At 44.0% G+C, this 20,714-nt stretch overlaps 1 protein-coding gene across 1 annotated transcript in view; it reads left to right on the top strand.

Moving 5' to 3' along the window:
- The first annotated feature begins 4,349 nt into the window (after nt 1–4,349).
- The window catches only part of LOC140250457 (calpain-13-like), a 48,411-nt gene continuing 32,046 nt past the window's right edge, over nt 4,350–20,714 (top strand). The window contains exon 1 of the mRNA XM_072333179.1: nt 4,350–4,513. Coding sequence (XP_072189280.1) covers nt 4,448–4,513 — 66 coding nt within the window. The 5' untranslated portion in view covers nt 4,350–4,447. The remainder of the gene's footprint in view (nt 4,514–20,714) is intronic.

The raw sequence follows: 20,714 nt of genomic DNA on the forward strand, positions 1-20,714 counted from the left end.
CTGTAATAATTCCCCATCTAGCTGCTGCAAGGAGAAACACTTCCCAAGAGCTTGCAGCTTAACATTTTTACACCTGTGCAGGCCTGCAGCCTGGGTTTGCCAAGATGAGGGTGCCAAAATGCTGCTTGTCGTCTTGCAGCTGACCCAGCTTTAGCTGAACTATACGGCATCAATTTTGAAGTCCAGCACCCTGTGCGTACACTCTGACCCAGAGCTTTGACCTGTCTAACGTTATGATTGTCCACCTGGGACAAAAACACCTCTTCTGCTGACAGCCAAAACTGTCTAAACAGGTAATGCTCCTTTTTGCCTTAGCAGTAACAGCTACCTCTACCTCACTAGATTTGTGTGCTTGAACACACAGACCTATGCTGCAGAGATTTCTTCTTCCAGGAAGAAACTGTCTGAACTATCTCACATTCTGTGAAACCTGAATACTCTACCAAACCCCTTTCAACTATTTGAAAGAGTAGATAATAGGGGACACGGTTTTGAGTTGACGGAGGGAAGATTTAGGTTGGATATCGGGCAGAAGTTCTTTACCAAGAGAGAGGTGAGTGCTCCGTCCCTGGAGGTGTTCAAGGCCAGCTTGGATGGGACCCAGGGCAGCCTGGTCTAGTATTAAATAGGGAGGTTGGTGGCCCTACCTGTGGCAGGGGGGTTGGAGCTTCATGATCCTTGAGGTCCTTTCCAACCCAAGAAAGGGTATTCTACGATTCTGTGACCACTTCTATTCCAAAACTGCATTGTGTTTTTAACTTCTTTGGGAGAGTGGAAGGCAAGCAGTGGAGAAGGTGTCATCAGGCACAACATCTCCTACCAGTAAGCTGCACTGTTTGGCTAAGACTAGACCCAGTGAGCTGCAAGTAATCATCTCAGACATCTGTTGGCCATAACCCTTAGAATATAGCATGTTTTATTCTCTAGGAAATGAAATTAGCCCTTTGGATCAGGATGGTTTTCAAATAAGCCTGAAGTATCACCCTCGTTCCTGGGAAACTCAATATAAGCAGCAGGCAATGATCTGGCAGACTCCCAAGTTAGCCACAATATGGCATTTGGTAAATCTTCTACTAGCATCCCTAGAAGGAGACCCTGCATTGTGTCAGGGGAAAGGTTAACTGCTGCTGAAATCCAGCTCGCCCTTTTAGTTTATTTAACTTATTATAAAAACTTATTTAAACACACTGGAGACAGATGAGCATTTTTGCTTTCTATTTGTTCGCTCCCTAGACATTTGTTATCACACCATGATACCTTTTAAGCCCTAATGTCATTTGGTGGTAATGCTTTTGGTAACGTGTATGCAATTTGAACCAATGCAAGATAAAGTAGGAAACATTGTTCTAATCCTGGATGTTAGGCTTTGTGAAATGCTTTATCTTTTATTACTATAAGCTCTTATGAGTCACTTCTACCCTGGGGAAAACCCTTGGGAAAATTAGAACAGGAAACTCAGGGCTGGAACTACCACTGCCTTTCTAAGAGCTTATGCAAACACAACACAAAGCACCTTAGACTTTCCGAAGGAGATCAGTGTTTCAGTGGGAACAGATTTACATGGTTGTGGTTGGGCTGGGGGAGGTCTTACAGATCCTACCTTGTTTTTTTATAGTGACCAAAGCAGTGTTGATAGCAGACAGCAGTGTTTGTTTTCATGATTGCTGCGCTTGCACAGCCTCAGGGTATTCTTGGTCTCACTCTGCTGTCCTAGGGAGCAGGCTGGGGTGGGCAGGAGATTGGGTGGGGATACAGCTGGGACAGCTGCCCCAATGGATATCCCCTCCCTTAACGTTACAGTCAGCAATAAAACTGGGAAGAACTGGGAAGGCATTTTTTCACAGTAGAAACTGGCTGGGCTTTATTCTGCAGGTGTCACGTAATCGATCACCTTTGCATTACCTGCCCTTTCGTTTTGTTTTCTTTTTCCCCTTTTCCTTCGATAATTAAGCTATATTTATCTTAACTCACACATTTCTGTCATGTCTGCCCTTCTGATTCTCTCCTCCCTCGAGGTAGTTGGAGCGAGTGAGTGGAGGGCTGCCAGCAGGGTTCAACATAACACACTGCCCTAGGTGTCTGTAGGCTTGTCTCCTTCATGTCTGTGCCTCTGCCCTCAGCTGTGCTGTAGGACCTGTGCTGCTCGAGCTTCACATCTCAAAAGCTGTAGTGAAGAGCTGTGGGTGTGGATTTTTGTAAGGCGGTAAAGGAAGCAAAAATGGAGCAGATTGCAATCTGCTAATAATGAATGTTTGTGGTAGAAGGAACTGTAGGTCATTAATTTTCAGGCTAAGTTAATTCATTCAAACTAAGGCCCAGCCCCTGTTATAATATGATGCGGCTGCTTTACATGGCCAATGAGTTTAAGGAAGTCTGGTACGAGTAGCCAGCCTCCTTTGAGAAGCAAGGGCTGAAGTCCAGCAGAATTTTTCCAGGCTTACAAATATTCCCCAAATATCCACTGTCCCGTTTCTCACTGGAAGTGCCTAAGAACCCTGTAAGAATAAAAACCTGATTGATTGCAGTGACTGATTTTCCTGTGAAGGAAGTGCACAGGCAATACTTGGCCAGTGTACAGAGTTAAACTACCTTGTGGAACCAACCAACCAACCTATCCTGCAGGAAGAAGCTAAAGGAGGATTGAAAGCTTACATGTAACCTGACGCATGTAATAAAAGAAGGGTATTGCAAAATCAGGACAGTTTGTGGGCCACAGGTTACGGAGTCAAGTAGAAATGAGTTTAAGAGTAGTGTTAAGAGAAGGGTAGAAAAAATGGTTGCATTGCCTGTAGTGTAGGGGGATGTCTCTGCTGCAATGCTCAGAGTACACAGGGCACCTTAGTTCTTTGGCATGGTCATCTACAAACTGGGAATGTGACCCAGCTATGGGCCAGAGTGGCTGCAAATCCAATCCCAGAGGCTCAGTGCTGCTCCATGGTTTATAGCAGAGCACTGGAGCAAAGTGCCCACAATCCTCAGTTTTCTTGTTGAAAAGAGCACATGGCTCTGCAATGGTCCTGCAGAGTGGCCGTGTTTGTATCGTGCTCTGAATGTGCACTACGGTCTGCAAACAAGCTGTCATCATGGAGACACACAACAGCCCAGATCACTTTTTGCATGCCTCTGCAGGACAGACATCCTGTTCCATGCTTTCTCTCAGCTTTGGAGAAGTTACATGAGCCCGTTTGACTGGTGGTTGGCATCCTGGCAACATAATGCTGTTGTATTTGAAATGCTTTTAGATAAGCCTGTGCTAGATGTACCTCAAGGAGTTTTCATGAGCTGTGATTCTATTGACAGTTTCTGGATCTCCCCCATGGACATCCAGCCTATTTGCTGTAGCAGAGATAATTATTTGTTCTAAACACATCCAAAACTGCATGCAGGCACAGTGTGCTCCAAAGATGTTACTAACATTGCTCCTTACTAAGCCAACACAGTTCAGATAGCTGTCACAAGCTATCACTTGTCACTTTGCTGGGCTTTAGCTGCCCAGAGCTGCTGAAGTCAAGGGCACAGCTCAGAACAGCCAGCAAAGGATGCACAGCAGTGATAATTCCAATCAGTGCTCCTGATCCTCTCCTAAGGCTGTGTTCACCTCCTTAGCAGTCTTTGGATAGTGGAAGTAGGAAGGCTGAGAACAAGTTGGGGTGAACAGGAGTTGCTGCAGCAGGCCATGTAAGACAAGGGGGTAATGAGGGACATCACAAATCATCTGAGCATAAAGTCACCTACTCGCAGGGATGAGGAGAGCCTGGTAGGTGTTGGGTCAGCATCCTTCACTTTGAGGGCTTTTTATTTTCAAGGACAACGGATCTAGTGGCTTAAAATTGCTGCCCTAGAATGTCGTAGGGGTTAAAACAAATTGTGTATCTGCTTACACCATATTTTCTTTTCTGTTAGGGACGCTGTTGTTAGAGTGGCAGTGGATTGCTCTATATCTTGGAGGTCAAACGTTGATTTGGACACAGTGCATACACTGACATGGACATTACTTGTCATGTCTCTGCAGTTTTGCATTGCCAAACACTTAGTAAGTTTGCAATGAATCTTTAGCTTGAAAGATCACAGCTGCTGCAACTTGAAATTGATTTTCTTTTGCAGAGAGATGCTTGAAGCAAAAACCAATTTGGTTTGTATAAAGTACATTAGATATAAGAAGATATCCTTCAGAGTACATGGGATCACCTTTGAAGCCATTTTCACCCTACCATGAATAACAAGTTGCACAATAACAAGAATTTCTCACAGCCAATCTAATCTCTACTCAACTGTGAGTTGGCTTTGAAATCAGATAGGCCTATCTGCTCAGATTCAGAACAGGTGTATCTTATTTCCCAGTGACATTACGGAGACTCGTGAGGCCTGGTAGTGTAACCCAGAGCATTCTCTACCAAGCCAAGTGAAGCAGCTCTGACTGCTTTGAGGGGCTTGCCTGGTGTGTCAGATGCTAGCCTGCTTCTGGTGCTTTCAGGAGGAAGCAGGGAGATGGTCTATGAGATTCCACCTGATGGTAAGTGTTGTCTCTGGGGAATTGCGTGTGTACCCTGCTTTTCTCTCTGGCTAGACTTAGTATCTTGTATGTCTTCTCCCCTCCTCCTGCCATGAGTTAGTCATTCTGTCCTTGGAGCCTATTCTTTTTGTATAGGTACTTCCACCCTTATAGTCTTCCATTTTGCAACTGTATTCCAACCACATTGGTTTAGGTTCTCTGGCAGCCAACCTACTGAGAACAGTGAAACAGAATATATGTTTTAGAGGGAAAAGCAGCAAGCAAGAAAACTCCACGGTAAAATAAGCCAAAAGCCTTTCTGCCTTTTGTGATAGTGTCTGCTGGTGCAATAGTGTCCTGGTGTCTAGTACCAATATCTAAAGCGGGCCTTAGGATGGTACTTTGGTGTTGGAGATAGAGGTGTATTTGTAGTGAAACTCCTGTGTAGTATCATCACTCTCTTTCTACTCTCAGCATAGTGCTGCCAACCTCAGCTGTGTCAAGACTGCATGTTTTGTGGGTGCTGTGTCACTGCTGGACTGCAGTAATTGGACTGGGGAAGGAAAGGGAATGTGATCTTAACCTGACTGCAGCTTTCTGGGGCAAGTAACAGTAGCAAGTAACTGTGGATGAATGGATGTATGTATGTGAAGGGACTGCTTGCTAAGTGGTCTGGTCAGTTCTGAGTTATTTTGATGTGAGACAATGGTGAGTTTAAAGCTTTGTTTTCCAAATCTTGTGTCCCGTGTGTTCAGATGTGGCTCTGCTCCATTCATGACTGTGCAGGGTGCCTGCAGGGCTCTCAGGATCTTCCTGGGCTTATGGTAAAAACTTGTGGAGTGTTCCTGGAGGTAAGCTGTGCACACCCTGTGTTTGTTGGACCTTTCTGTGTGATGCTTCAGGGGAAACCTTTGTCAGCCTTAGCAGAGCTGGTGGGAGCCCATTTCCTCTCAGTGATACTCTGACGGGGTGAGAAGCTGGATCTGTTGAGGCTGCTCTTTCCAGGGTGCTTGGCTGTCAAGAGCACCATGAAATCTATTTGTATTATAAACTAATTTAAAACTACTCAAACAAGCCCTTATGAGTGCACGAGACCAATGGGTATTCATGGATATAATAACGATGAATTTATGAGCCACTTCATAAACCAAATCCTCAGGAGCTACTGAGATCATAATTAGGTTTGAGGATAACGTGATCCTTCAGCACCCCCTCCCCAGCCTTCTTTCTGATAGGAAATCTAAAGCGAAAATGATATTGCTCAGCTTGTTCTGGTGGATTCAGCTTGGCCACAGGCACTTCATTCAATAACACAAAGGGATTACAGCTTAGTGCCACATAGCCTGGCAGGAGTATACACATGGAAGTCCATGTGTATTCCATATGCACGTGGCCTACCAAGACTTAAGAGCAATTAACAATGAAAACAATTAATAACATGATCTGCAACGTGAAGAGAAGACTCTCTGGTCTCTCTCTGCGAGGAAATGAGCAGATCAGCAGGGGACATGTTGGTTGTGTCTGATTCATGTCTCTACAATCCCAGCTAAAGTTTTAGCAGCCCAGGAAGATGAATTACCCATTCCAACAAACAAACAGATCAGCATGGGGTTTATTAGGAGCAGGCTATCATTTAACAATGTCAGAAGTGTATTTATTATTAAACAGTAGAATACAGAATGTAAATGGAAAGCCATTACTCCTCTTTAGTCACCAAACAAGGTATGCCCATTACGTCAAATGGCCATAATATTGCATGTTTGCATGAATGCAAATCTTGGGTCCATTTTGCTGGATCTCAGGACTTGCTATGTTTAGCCAGAGACAAATAAACCGAAAGCATTGAAGTGATGGAGGACAAAGTTGTATACCATATAGTCATTTTGAATCATAAAACTCCCCAGTGGTTCCACCTCAGTGGCCTGGTAAGAAACTGGAGACAGGATTCTGGGTACAGAACAGAGAGATTGATTAAAAGAGATTGCCCATGGGTCAGGATATGAAAAATGTCCAAGAAAACTGCACTAGAAACACAAAGTGCCTTCTAATGTGTACTCTGTATTTTTATCTTAGAGATTGCTCATTTCTTCCTTTTTCCCTGAGACTGCAGTCTGTGTCTATAAGAAGACCAATCAGTAAATCATATGTTAATACACAGCAAGCAACGTGGTTTCATTTATCCCTACATTAAGTTACCCAACAGGAAGCATAAATAATGTAGATCCAGAAGATTAGTACTCAGCATAGCAGTATTTCAAGCTGGATTTGTGGGGAAGGCTCGGGGGCTGGCCACGTCTTCAGTGCAGTTTTGCAAAACCAATGTGTTTTTATAGGTCCAATGAACACGTAACCCTCTGCCTGTAGCACAGCCATACAACTCTAAGCGTTGGCTTTGCAGTTCTGCTACTGCTGTGCAGCGAAGATGGCAATCATGGTAACAGTCTTTTGTTCTGGGTATGGGGAAGAGTTACTGGGCATAGCTGTCTGATTGATGTGGCTGTCTGCGTTCGTGGGCTGACAAAATTGACTTTGAGCATCACACAGAAAATCAACAGATTTTCTCAGCGTATTTTTAGCATGTACTTATAACTGCCCTGATGAAAGAAGGCTTCAGATATGACAAGACAGATTTTCAACGTTTAGAAGCCAAGCTACAGAATAAGCTGAGGGCTGAGGCAGCTGTGGAGCAGATACGACAGACTACATTCACTTATTTGCCCCTCACCTCTTTCTTTAAGTTTTAGATCTGGAAATACCGTTTATTTCTGAAGGTTCTTCAATATTACACAGATTTCTTAACTATCTGTAATATCATTTTCAATTCCGTTCTTTAATCTCTCAAGTTAGGCATTTGTTAAGAGACTAAACTGGCAGTGCGAGATGTAGGTTAAGCAAAGTTAACGCCTGTCTTAAATCTTACTCTTCACCAGAAGTTTCTCTACACCAAAAGTAAAATTAACGAGTTGACTTTTCTGCTCCTGTTTCTTGTTGCGTATTTGGATTTGGGTTGTTGTGTATCACTGTGCTGGAAGCTGATGCCAGGCTCTGTGAGGCATAAGATCTGCTACTGATATGGGTCACAGATCTGAAAGGTCTTCTTATAGCACAAATCATTTTGTTTTTCTTCATTTGTAGTGCTCAGTTTGTCCTGTTAAAGTCCTTTCCTGTTTCCTTGTCATTCCCATTAGGCTTCTCTATCACTCAACAGCCCGTCACTGTTCCCTGGATTCCCTGTAGCCATTATCCACCATCATGTCATAACAGCAGATTTGATATCACCTTAACAGGAATTGAAAATACCTTTAGCCATGCATGATTTTTCCATTAATTATATCATAACTGTTTAATTGCTACAATTAACAGCATCACTTTCTCTGAGCCATCACTGTTATCGTATGGCATTACAGCAAACTCTCACTTCTGCAGCTATGCTCTCACCTGTAGGGACAATCTATGCTGATTCTCTTATGAGATGTCTGTATAGGAAATAAAATATGCCATCTCCAAATGGCAGGTCCCACTGTCTATTCCAGTGTAAGTATAAGCAGGAAGATTAAAGGATAACCAATAACTCTGTTCAACTAACTAAGAGAAAGAGAGAACCTGAGCTGTTACCTCTTCTCTTTGAAGGCACCTAAAACCCTGTAAGGGAAATGTAAATAAAATCCCTTCTGCAAGTTGTTTCTTTTTCATGTCCTCTTCATGCACTTGGGAGTCCTGCACAAAGTACAGGGAAGCCAGAATTGGGTCTCCAAACCTGACATCTAAAGAGCTTCATAGACTAAATTCAAATGTCACCATGTCCACTCATGAGATGTCAGTAAGTTTCATCTGGAGGTGGTGAGAATCATCGAGTGCTGGATCTGTGGTGGGAAGCTGAAGGTGCTGGTCTAGTTATGGGTGCTGGCCTCAGCTTTGTAAGAACTTGGGAAGATCCTATTGTGATGAACTGAATGGAAGCATCTCATTCATTTAGGCACAAGATCCTTTAGTTTTACTTTACAGTAAGCCTGAGCAAAGCCCAAACTGTTGTGTCTGCAGACTGCATCTTCACTGTTTCTGACTTTCTGAGCTACAGTTTTCAGTATTAAATCTTGTCAATCTTTTGCACTAAGCTAAAATCCATCTTAGGATACATCAGAAGTATCCTAAGGTTATTGAAAGTTGCTTGGACTGGAGTACACTCATGATATTAGCCGGATACCAAAGTCCATGCTTTCATTCTGCTGAAGAAAGGGCTTGTTTATCTGAAGTAATAGCAAGCCTGGATAGCTGTCAGGGATTAAACAAATTAAAACTATTCTGATACCTGAAAACAAGCTTGAATCTTTAAGAGAGAGTCATGCTTTGTATTGTCGTGCTTGGGCTCAGGAGGCTTCTGAATGAACCTACTCTCCTACTCAGTGTTAAGCTGTCTTTTAACAGCACCATTAACTATCATTACTGCATGATGTCTATCAAGCAATAAACCATGGTATATATTTAGCAGCAGGAGGTCATTATCTAGTAGCAGTGTTCTCTGTGCCTTCAGACGTTCGGCCTTAAATAAGGGTCAGCCATCCTGGCAACTGCCTAAAATCACTTTACCCTAAATACGAATGCTGATTTTGAGTACGAGAGGAAGAAATGAAACTGCAGAAATGGCTTTTAATTCTCAGTCATTTCGTTTTGCTTTGTGTGTGTGTGTGTGTAATCAGAAGTGCTCTGTGTGTGCTGCTGGAGATTTTTGGTATTCTTTTTTTATTTTATTTTATTTTTGCAATGGCAATTGCTCCGCTGGGAGTTCTTATTATTGTTACATTCATTTGAGGTTGCTTACACAGACAAAAATCACTCAAGCGAAATCACTGCTGATCACCGTGCAAGTGGGAAAGATATTAAGGTGACAGTTATATGGGCTTAGCTGCATTGATATAAACCATCTCCATTGGCTGGAAAAGCTGCCTTGGGACGAGCTCAGTCATTTTGTATTTGCTTTCAAGTACTTAAGAAAAAAAGCAGCAATTACAGAACGTGGCATAGGGTCACTTTAAGTCATCCAATGATGAACATTTATGCCACGTCTTTCCAGCTCTGGAGAAGGCACTGTTCTGTGTCAGTGGTTACCCGCTGTATAGATAATTGCAAAACAAACTCTATAGTCCAGCTGATTCCTTTCTAATTACATCTCACCTTCATTAGGCTATTGAAGTGATAAATGCTGGAGAAGACATTGGACTCCAATGAAAGTGCTCTGTCCACGGCATTCACTGACTGCAGTGTGAGTTATTTCCTTGGGAGACCAGCAGAACTCAGCGCAGGAAAGCCATGAACAAAACAGCAGCATCAACAACAAGAAGTCAGCAGAATAGAGGTCGACCAACCAGAGAACATGTGACAGTAAAGCCTATACCTGGCATTGAACTGCTCCGCTGGCTGGGGCTGATGTGCCAGCAGTGAGTGGCAGGTTCTTCTCATTTGAATCGGACTGGTGCAGGGTGGAAAGCAAGTTGATTTTGGCATGTGCTTGGGGGGCAGAGCTGCCTTGTGGTTATGGGTCAGTTCTGCGCTGGGGGCTTGCTGAAGTGTCATGGGGTGCCAAGAGGGGTAGGCCCATAATTGCTCCTCTCTGCTGCTCCTGCCTCCTCACTCTTTCCTCCCTGCTCCATTGTGGTTCCCTCCCCAGGGGATGCACTACAATCTCTGTTCTTGCACCTGCAGCCTTCTCCCCTCCTCACTGTTTTCAGGCATGTTCCACACACTTTCCTCACTACTCTGTGTCTTTATGCTATTTTCCTTTTCTCAAGTATGTTTCTGTAGGGCAGCTGCTATGACTGCTAAGAGCATGTCCTGGATTGGACCCAAGCTTACACAGGGCTGATGTCTTGGGAGACAAACAACTGGGGTTTCCCATGAGCGCAAAACATTCCCCAGAGGACAGCCAAAGTCATATTGCATCATTTCTGATCTTCCTACAGACAAATTGAGTGCTTCTCCACTGTATTTGCTGTCTGAAGTTATTTACTGAATACAGCCATTACTCGTTTCTGATTTATGAATTTTTCAGTCCATGAGCAGCTCCAAGGAAGGTATTTGAGATTCAAAATCTTAGTTGTGCTGATGTGTTGATTAGCTGGTCTGAATGCATTAAGCCACTCAATATGCTTCCATTTTCTGTCTGAAACAAGTGTGACCTGTAAATGTTTTAGGCTACTGAAAATAAGAAGTCATTAAAATCCGTGGTAGGTGGCCTGTGCCTGAAGAATACAATTCAGAGTTAGGAAGAAACATCTGTGAGCTGCTTATTGTCAGCCTGTAACAATAGACTTTCCTTCAGCTTCTTATCGCACAAGTAGCTTTTTAATTCACTCGTTGCCCGCCTGTATCTGAATATCTTGCAGAATTGTCCTACACCAAGTCACTGGCATCTGTTACGTTATTTCTTTGCTTTTCCCAGAAAACAAATTGGATGCAGTGGGACGATTTGTTTTGAGATTGATGCCTTTTTCAATAAGTACCATTACTACTGAAGCTTTCTGCATCTGGTTAGCAGGCCAACGGACCAGACACAGCACTGAGTAGAACAGTCTGTTTTTGCAGGAAAACTGATTTTTTCCTGTGGTTTCCTCCCCTCCCCCCTCAAAGTGGTGAAATTCATTATTATTGATAAGTCTATTTTCTGTGACTGCAACGTTCACCCAGAATGCTATTTCTGAATATATTCCTGCCAGTAAAATTGGTTAGAAGCATATTTGTAGAAAAGTAGCATGAAAGTAGCCCGAACCAGGAAAAAAAAACAAGCTTTTTCCAAAAGAGGAAACAGAATTCCTTTAAAAAAATAAAATGGGGACAACAAACCACTTCAACTGAATGTCAGCCCATTGGTAAGTCTTTCAAACCAGGATACTCACAGTTGAGCTGTCCTGCTGTTGCCATTATGACAGATAGCCGTAGGCTCTTGGCGTTGTCCTCTTACTGAGGGAAGGAATAGCAAAATCAGTGGGAAATGCCTGGTTATTTGCAAGGATGGAGTTCAGACCTGTTGTAACTTACAGTGAAATTCCATGTGCTGGTGTGACTTTGGGGCACAGTGTTCCATAACCTACAGAGCAGGGTATGGCCACAAGGCTGCTTGGAGGTATCTGTCAAGTGTTATGGGGTATTAAGAGTAAACAGATCTGTGTATGAGTCAAATCTACTGTTAGGCTCAAGCCTGGCGTTTGATTTCAGTGCTAACAAGGCTTTCTGGGTTTTGCAGTAGTTCCCTCTTGGTTGCAGAGTTAGTCTTTAATACCTACAGTAAAGGTTCACAGCAAAACCTGTTGACTTCTCTGTGCTTTTGTGACAACCAGACGTGATAATAAGGATGCTGTAGAGGAGGAACACAATACCTGGTAATAGTAAGCAGGTAGACTCAGTGGACCCAGCCTTAGCAAATATTTGCACTTTGAGTGTTTTTGATACAGATGGCTGAACATGAGCCAGAAGTCTGCTCAGGTGGCCAGGAAAGCATCCTGGCTTGTACCAGGAACAGTGCAGTCAGCAGGAGCAGGGAGGTGATTGTCCCTTCGTACTTGGCACTGGTGAGACCACACCTCAAGTAGTGTGTTCATTTTGGGGCCCCTCACTGGAAGGAAGATATTGAGTTGCTTGAGTATATGGAGATGAGCAGCGAGGCTGGTGAAGGGAATGGAAGAGATGACTTGTGAAGATAAGCTGAGGGATCTGGGGCTGTTTAGTCAGGAGAAAAGGCTGAGGAAAGACCTCATTGCTCTCTACAACTGCCTGAAAGGAGGTTGTAGTGAGGTGGGTATTAGCCTCTTTTCTCAAATAATAAGAGATTAGATGTGAGGAAATGGTCTCATTGTGCCAGGGATGGCTTAGATTAGATGTTAGTAAAAGTTTATTCACAGAGAGATGGTCAAGCATTGCAGTGGGCTGCCTAGGGAAGTAGTGGAGTCCTGATGTCTGAAGACATGGAAGAGTTGCATGGATGTGATGCTAAAGGACATGGTTAAGTGCTGGGTCTCGGTAGGTCAGGCTGATGGTTGGATGTTGGACTTCGTGATCTTGAAGGTCTTTTCCAACCTCAAAGATGTTATGATTCTCTGGTTTTGCAGATACAAGAGGGAAGGCAGGCACTAGGGAGGCAACAGAGGGGAGTGGTGAAAGTGAAAAAGCAGTGCCAGGCTGGCAGGGAGACATCTTGTGTTAGGCTTGTTGATATGAACTTGCTGGTATTCAATAATCATAGAATGCCCTTAGTTGGAAGGGTACACAAGGATCATTAAGTCCAACCCCTGCCTTCCCCAGAGGTCTCATCCAACCTCTATGGTTCTGAGACTGTGAGAGATGCTGCTTTAGAGCCCAGTAGTACTTAAGCCAACAAAACCCTTCTTGATAGGTTTTTATCTGTATAGTTGGAGAAGAAAGCAAATGGGGAAACTTTCAGGCATTCAGGTCTTTCTCTGGGCCTGAAACAGAAGTTGTCGCATCCAAAAAGCTCCTTTTTCCTGTTTAGTGAAGGAACATTTAGCAGATGATCATTTCCAGGTGCCCATACCCTAGCAGCCTGGATCAGGATGTCTTTTCTTAGGGAGAAGGTTCGTGGTGGGGGCTAATAATGTGCCTTGCTATTTCGTATTAGCACCAGACTTAGGCCACTGATGTCTCCTGTTGTATTCAGTAGCAGGAATGAAGGCTTGGTGCCTGCACAAGATGTGGCCCCAGGCACACTAGGTTGCTTCTGCCTTGCCCCTGAGATGTGCTTCAAGGTCCACTGGAGTTGTTGAATTAGCCACGTCAGTGGCCTTTGGGTTAGATCCTGGGGAGCATGGGCAGTTGTGCATGGTTTTATTTGGAAATCCAGGCCTTGCACTTCTCCCTGATTAGAGAAGCGAAACCTTCAGATATTTGAGGCAGACTCTTGATACATAGGTTGGAATTCATTTTCCAGCAAAATGGTTTCCAATTTCACTTGAAATAGTCTCTCTGTGAATGTTTCCTCTGGCAAAATTCTCTTTTTTGTCGCTTTGTGGAGTACAAATGCACAACAGGCACAAAGCACACAGCTCCAACTCCCTGCAAAGCAGAGGTGTCAGCTGGTGGGGAACAGCCGTTGCTCTCTGCTTTTCACTTATTGCTCACTGATGAATGCCACTGCAGGGTCCAACTCACCTTCAAGCCACCACCAGTGGCAAAAAGGGCGAAGGGTGCATTCTTAAAAGGAGGGGATGTAGAAATAAATGAATAAATACGACGTTATACCTACACTGTAGCTCTGAGGCATGTTTTGCAGGCCTGATAACACAGCAAGTACAACGAAGTCACAGAAATCTGCATAAAGCATTTCTCCTCAGAGCGGCACACATTAATGAAATTCCCAGAGATTTATTAAGCCAGCCCAGTTTATTAAAAAAAAAAATAATAATAAAATAAAAAACAAAACAAAAAAAGCCACCACCAAAAAAAACAATTAAAGATTAACAGTCCTGCAATTTCCCTGTGTTTCTTACATACCTGATTGTTAAAACACAGTAAATGTTCTTAATCATTCATCACTCTGACATGGAGTAATTGTTTGTTATTACTGTTTGGATTACAGAGTACCTAGAAGCTCTAGTCAGGGATCAAAGTCTTATTGTATGAGGCACAGCACACACATAATAAATAGCAGCCTGCAGCCCCAAATAGACTGCAGGATGGGCTTGCTGTACTATATCACTTTCAGTATGTTTCTCCCAGCAAACTCTCTTCTTTCTCCCTGGCAGTCTGGTTATTCAGTATGAAACCCATCTTCTTGACTTGCGTGATGCTGCAATGCTCTCTGTTGCACAGTTAATAGGAATATCCTCTGTGCTTTGGCAGGAGTATGGAAAGGGAGGAGAGAAGGGGAAAGTAATTCTTTGTTTCAGGAATTCAATCCATCACAGCCTGCAGTATTTTCTCCCCGGTACCTTTCTCTGTCACTCACTGGAATATATTGGGTCGAGTACATTACGATTTGATTCTCCTGCTAATGGCAACTGAGGCCTGCAACGAGCACAGTAACTGGAATAAAGGCTGCAGGAGAGAAATAGCTTATTCTCCCTCTCAGTACATCACACACATAACTATACAGAGTTTTCTCTTGGATGCAGTAAATGAGGAGATCAATTCAGAACTGCCTTATGGTCTCATCCCACATTAAGGACTGAAACCTGACAGCACAGACAGATCTCAGGACCAGTTGGTATCTAAGTGCAGTATCTCAGCTTTCTTGCTTCAGGGAAGAAACTTTTGGTTCAAACCCCTTTTGGTCCACTCTGGCAGGTTTGCCCTTGATTTGTCCCTTGGAAGAGCTATGATGGAGCTGCCTCTTCATTTCCGCTGGAGAGTCAGGAGAACTGCTTTGTTGAGTTCTGCTCCATATTCATTCCCTTTCTGCATCTCTGTGTGGCTTTACCAGCATTAGAGTAGCTAGCAGAAATAAGACAAGTGGGAGAAACAAGGCCTTCTCCTCAGGGTGGGCTGTGAGGAATAGATTGGCTCCTCACCCAACTCTTGCTCCATCTTCAGCCCTCTTTTATATTAGTGTTTTGTATTTTGACCCTGTTTCTGTCCTGGTTTCTGACTTACCCATGTGCTTGACTGTGACTTTAATAGGCTTTAGTCCTCCCCATTCTCCTCCACAGAGAGGAAGTGGGTGTTCGTAAATGCAGTGGTTAGGTTGGAGATGTAGTGTGGATTAAGTGTAGTGGATTAATGAAACTCAACTGCTGTGAGTTTCCTTAATCCACTACATAATATAGGTAACCAAGAAGGAGAATTAGTTGAAATGTCAATGAAAAGCATCAGGAGTGTTTTCTAGGGAACATACGCTGTTCTCTGTAGTGGAATCCTGTTCTCTTTACATGCAATAAGCCCTAGTTAAATGGCTTATCTATCGTGCTGAGCCCTCGTTAAATGGCTTATCTATTTATTTAAGGTATTTAATTAATAACTCGGATACAGTACCAGTCATCATTGTTCTTTGCTGATAGAGCAGAGCCAAGAGAGCAGATCTGTGTTATCAAAGCATGCTGTGCAGCTCTAAGAAGTGCCTTTTGACCTGAAAAAATTGCTCATAGTTGGAGCTTCTCCAAAGCTGCTCTTGCATGTAACATGCAGGAAAGGCGTTTCAGTAATGAGCTGGCATGGGAACTGGCATGTCAGCCAGGTGTGTGGCAACAGGCTGGAAAATAAGAGTGAACACACAAACCTTTGCTTTTCAAAGCCCTCAGTTAAAAAAACAACAACAACCACCACCACCAACAACAACAAAAACCCCACCTGTTTATTTTGCTGGAGGAGCCCACTTCTCTGAAGCTTTCTTGCCTCTTCCTTTTGAATTTCAGATATTTCAGATAAGGGGTGAAATTCTCCATTGTTTTGATCTGAAGTAACACTACTGAGCAGAGGGGAAATTCAGCAAAGAAATTCTTTACTCGGAGGCTGGTGAGGCCCTGGCACTGCTGCCCAGAGCTGTGGGTGCCCCATCCCTGGAGGTGCCCAAAGCCAGGTTGGATGGGCCCTGGGCAGCCTGAGCTGCTGGGGGACAGCCCTGCCTACAGCAGGGGTTGGAGCTGGGTGGGCTTTAGGGTCCCTTCCAACCCAAATCATCCTGTGATTCTATGAAGAATAAACAGAGCTGCCTTCTTTGTGGGTGGGATCTTGGTTTGTATTTAGTATCAGATGAGTAAGCTCAGAGATATCCTTATGATTCTGTAGCCAGATGAGAAAGTGTGACTATACCCAGGCCGATAATGTTTATTTGTCTATTTTTATGACTGCCCAACCCTATGATGCTGAAAGTCATCATGTTGTTAAGTCATGAGGTGGTTCTTTTCATAGACAAGACTGTTTTGAAGGCTCAATTGGTCTTTACTGAGAGCAGGTCCAGAGCATGCACTCCTTCATTCACAGAAGGCTGTAGTAGCAGCAGAACAAGGAAACGACTGTACATCTGACTTCCAGACACATTGTGGTTTTAATTCCAGGGTTGACAGTATAAAGGTTTCCCCCACTTAGCTTCAGATCCCCCCTTTCTCCTGCTCTGGTTTGGATACTAAGCACAGTGTCAGGTTTGGGTTGTTTGCTGAAGAACGTGGGATACAGGGACAGCTATCTGTCTCTTCTCAAATTGCAGACTTCTCTATCTCCAGGCATGGGATTTCTTGTGGGAGCATGGTAAATAGCAAGTTGCCTACCTAGAATACAGACAGCACGTCCTTGTTGACATGTGACAAATGGCAAGGTGTCAAGTAAGAAGGAGCTCTGCTGTGCAATATGTCTCTCTCATCAGAAAAAACTCAAGGCAAAGACTGAACCACAAATGCCTCTAGTAAGCTATATGCGAATGTTCTGCAGACCAAGGATTCTTCATCAGAGCACAGCAGGTAAGTTCCACGTTTTTGTTTTTCAGAAACTATTGTAGTCAGTTCACACCACGACAAAAACAAAGCGTGGAACACATTACCTGACACCAGCTGGGCTTTTAGAAGGGCTGGATGCCGAGGTGCCCAGCAAGGGCTAATGTGCTGCTGGAAACAACTTCATGTTGATGGCCCTCCAACAAAGGTCTGGTTCTAACAGGCTTTTACACTGCAAAATGTTGAATCTGTTGCATAATAATGATGAAGTGATGTTTTTTTTTTTCTATAAATCAAAAAAAATGAGACCATTCCAAAATCAAAATGGAGCCTAGTGGTGTTATTGAAATGTATTTTGCCTTGCTTGTAGTGAAAACTCATTGCTAGTGGCTTTTGTGTGTGACAGACTGGCATTTTTGGAAGGAAGAATAGTCCACTGGGCAATATCTAACAAATTCTAGAGCTAACATGAGAATCTGTAGCAGGCTGCCTGTATTTTGTTTCTTTGTTATTTTCATTCTTCAAGAACTCCTACTGTACTTCCCAAGTCAGTGGACGTTTCTCTTGAAAACATGGCTCCAGAGAAAGAGGTTTGTCACACCAGATCTCCCTCCCCAAGTGGCAGTGGTGCTGCGCGGATTCATTGTGTATTGGTAGACAGCTACCACATTTCACTTCAGCAGCAGTTGTACTTCATTTAAAGCAAAATGATTCATCAGTAAATATGACAAATATGGGAAAAATAATGCAGCACGTGGCTAATTTACACTAAGGGCAGCTTGTGGGTGAGGACTGGGTATAAACAGATGCAGGAGGTGATCACTGCTATTTAACTGATAATTTTACAGTCCTAAAAGCTTGTGCTTGTGAGTGGGAAGAAGTTTGAGGGCATATACCCAAAGTGAACAAGATTGTCTATAAATAATATTTTTCCTACCCTTCTAGCTAAGAGAAGCCAATTAGTGATAACACTTGAATGATACACAAAACTATGAATGAATAAAAAAAACCTGATTGATTTTCCATTAGTCCCATCATACAGAAGCAGTCGGACACCAGATCAAAGTGACTGCAACAAATGCAAAGGGTTGAGGGAAAAAGAAGTAGTTGGCCACCCTGGAAATATATCCTGCCTCCTTTTTATTTACCAGGGTGTCGATTAGGATTACCTCTGTGAAAACAAGTGTGATCTTCACAGGGGTAAAAGCAATGGAGATGGGAATTGAAGACATATGTCTGAAGTGTTGCAGAAGACAGCAGCCAAACCTTCAGCATGTAATCTGTGTGGGTGGTGTGAGGAGAGCTGCTTTCCTTAACGCTTCAAGGATTCCTTGGGCAAAGTTATTCTGTTCTTTTTTTTTCTTCTTCTTTTTCTTTTCTACAGAAAACAGCGATTCAGAGAGGCAGCAAATAACATTTTGTTAAGTGCATCCTCGTTAAGTTTGCAGATGGCACCAAGTTGGGAGGAAGCATTGATCTGCCTGTGGGTAGGGAAGCCCTACAGAGGGATGTACGTAGGCTGGATCACTGGGCTGAGGGCAATTGTATGAGCTTCAATAAGGACATGGGCTGGGTGCTTCGGTCACAACAACCCCATGCATTGGTACAGGGTTGGGGCAGAGTGGCTGGAAAGCTTCATGGAGGGTAAGGATTTAGGGGTGTTAGCTGACAGCTGGCTGAACATGAGCCAGCAATGTGCCTGGGTGAGCAAGAGGGCCAATGGCATCCTGGGTTGTATCAGAAATAGAGCAGCCAGCAGGAACAGGGAGGTGATCATCTCTCTGTACTCAGCTCTGGTGAGGCTGCACCTTCAGTGCTGTGTTCAGTTTGAGCCCCTCACTACAAGAAGGACACTGAGGACTTGGAGTGTGTGCAGAGGAGGGCAACAAAACCGTGAGGGGTCTGGAGCACAAGTGTGATGGGGAGCAGCTGAGGGAGCTGGGAATTTTCAGTCTGGAGGATGCTCAGGGGAAACTTTATCACTCTCTACAACTGCCTGAAGGGAGGATGTGGCGAGGTGGGGGTTGGCTTCTTCTCCAAGGTAACAACAATAGGATGAGTGGTAACGTCCACCAGTCCCAAGCATAAGACCTTCCTGTGTGTGTGTGTGTGTTGAGCAGCCCTGGGGTGGTAACTGTCCACGCAGAATCACTTTTGAGTTTCCAGTTTCTCTCAGCATCTTCTGCTCATGAATGGATTAAGCTGCACAGCCACCCTGAGGTGGATTAGCATCCTGCTCTGCAAGAGCAAACCTTAAGTCAGGGCAATGTTGCATCTGCCAGAATCAAACAGGGTAGCACTGGCAAAAACCCCTCCTCTCTCAACACCCAGCCCTGTGTTTTTCAGTCGAAAAGCCTGTATTTTCTTGCAGGATTACACAAACACTCAGGAGGAAAGCAACTAATCTAAAGGCTTATTGCCATGCAGTAATCTCTGTGCCTTCTGGATTTCTTCCTCTGGAGCCACGGTGAGAATGGACACATCAATACAGCCTTCTGCAGGAAAGCTGACACTTTCAAATCGGAGCCGTGCTGCAATAACTGAAACCCCCTGCCAGCTTAGTGATGGTGCTTTCTAATCAACTTTGCAATGAATATTTCTTAAATCATGTTAATCCACCATTTAAGCAGAGGTAGCGGTTCCAGACAATAAAACACCGTACCTGGAGGGGAACATACCTGCCGCTTCCCGAGAGAGGAGGCAATTAGCAGTGCAAGTGATGTCAGATGAGCTAACAACACCAGCATCTATCACCCTGAGCTCGTTTCCTGCAAGGAAGGGAATCTTCACACTCTGCTTCTGTTGCAATCAGCTTTTATTTATGTCGTGGCTGTGGAAAGCAGCTCTTAAAGGAAAAGTGAAGCTGCACTCTCAGGAGCACTTCTACTCTGATCTACATAGATGCATTTCCTGCTGGAGTACGCTGAATGCTCAGTTCTCATGTGGAAACAAGAGTCCTAAAATGAGAGTAAGCAGGATGCGGTGCCCGGCTTTTAAAATCCAAGCCTGGAGACCCACAGACCTCAATGAAACATTGATGAAGAAGCCGAATTGCCTTTTTCATGAGCGTTTTCATCTTCTCATCTTCCCAAGCTCCTGTGGACTAGCTGCTAAGGGAAATGCTGGCATCCTGGTCCAAAGAGACTGCAGTCCAAGCAGAAGGCATTTCTGGACGCGAGGCATTGTTATTTTGGGTAAGGAAGGAATGATGCACAAAATCGCTGTGCAGAGGGTGACCAGCTCCTTGAACCCTGGCTATGTTTCAGCTCATGTAGCTCAGGATGCACTTGACTTTCCTTATTGCAAGAGTGTATTGCTGGCTTACTTTTAACATGCTGTCCACCAGTACTCCAAAGGCCTTTTCTTCAAAAATGGGCTTTATAGGATGTAGGGATACACTCAGGATTGCCGCCAAGCAGTGTGTCCCAGAGGATATGATGCACGCCATTCCCACAGCTTTTGGGCTTCTTTAGATTCATTTACACCTCCCCAAAATGAAGAACATTCCCCCTTCCCGTAACATTCACACGATCATAGAATGTATGAGTTGGATCATGAGATCATGAGTCTGACTCTGGGCTCCACATGACATCACCCACAGCTCTGATAGCACATTGCTTGGCGAGCCCTGCCAACCTATGCCCAGTGTCGTTGCTGCATTTCCTGGTATGAGAAGGGAAGCGGATAATCTGGAGTTGTTAGGTATGCAAATGAATCTTGTTTTCCCGTAAGAATGGCTGCATCTGAAACAACACTAAGCCATGGGAAACTAGACTATCAACTTTTATATGTACGTAGAGATTTGTGTCTGGTAGAAGTGCATTTGTGTGTGAATACACATGATATCCTTATGA

Source organism: Excalfactoria chinensis, chromosome 3 (genome assembly GCF_039878825.1).
Source record: "Excalfactoria chinensis isolate bCotChi1 chromosome 3, bCotChi1.hap2, whole genome shotgun sequence".
NCBI lineage: Eukaryota > Metazoa > Chordata > Aves > Galliformes > Phasianidae > Excalfactoria > Excalfactoria chinensis.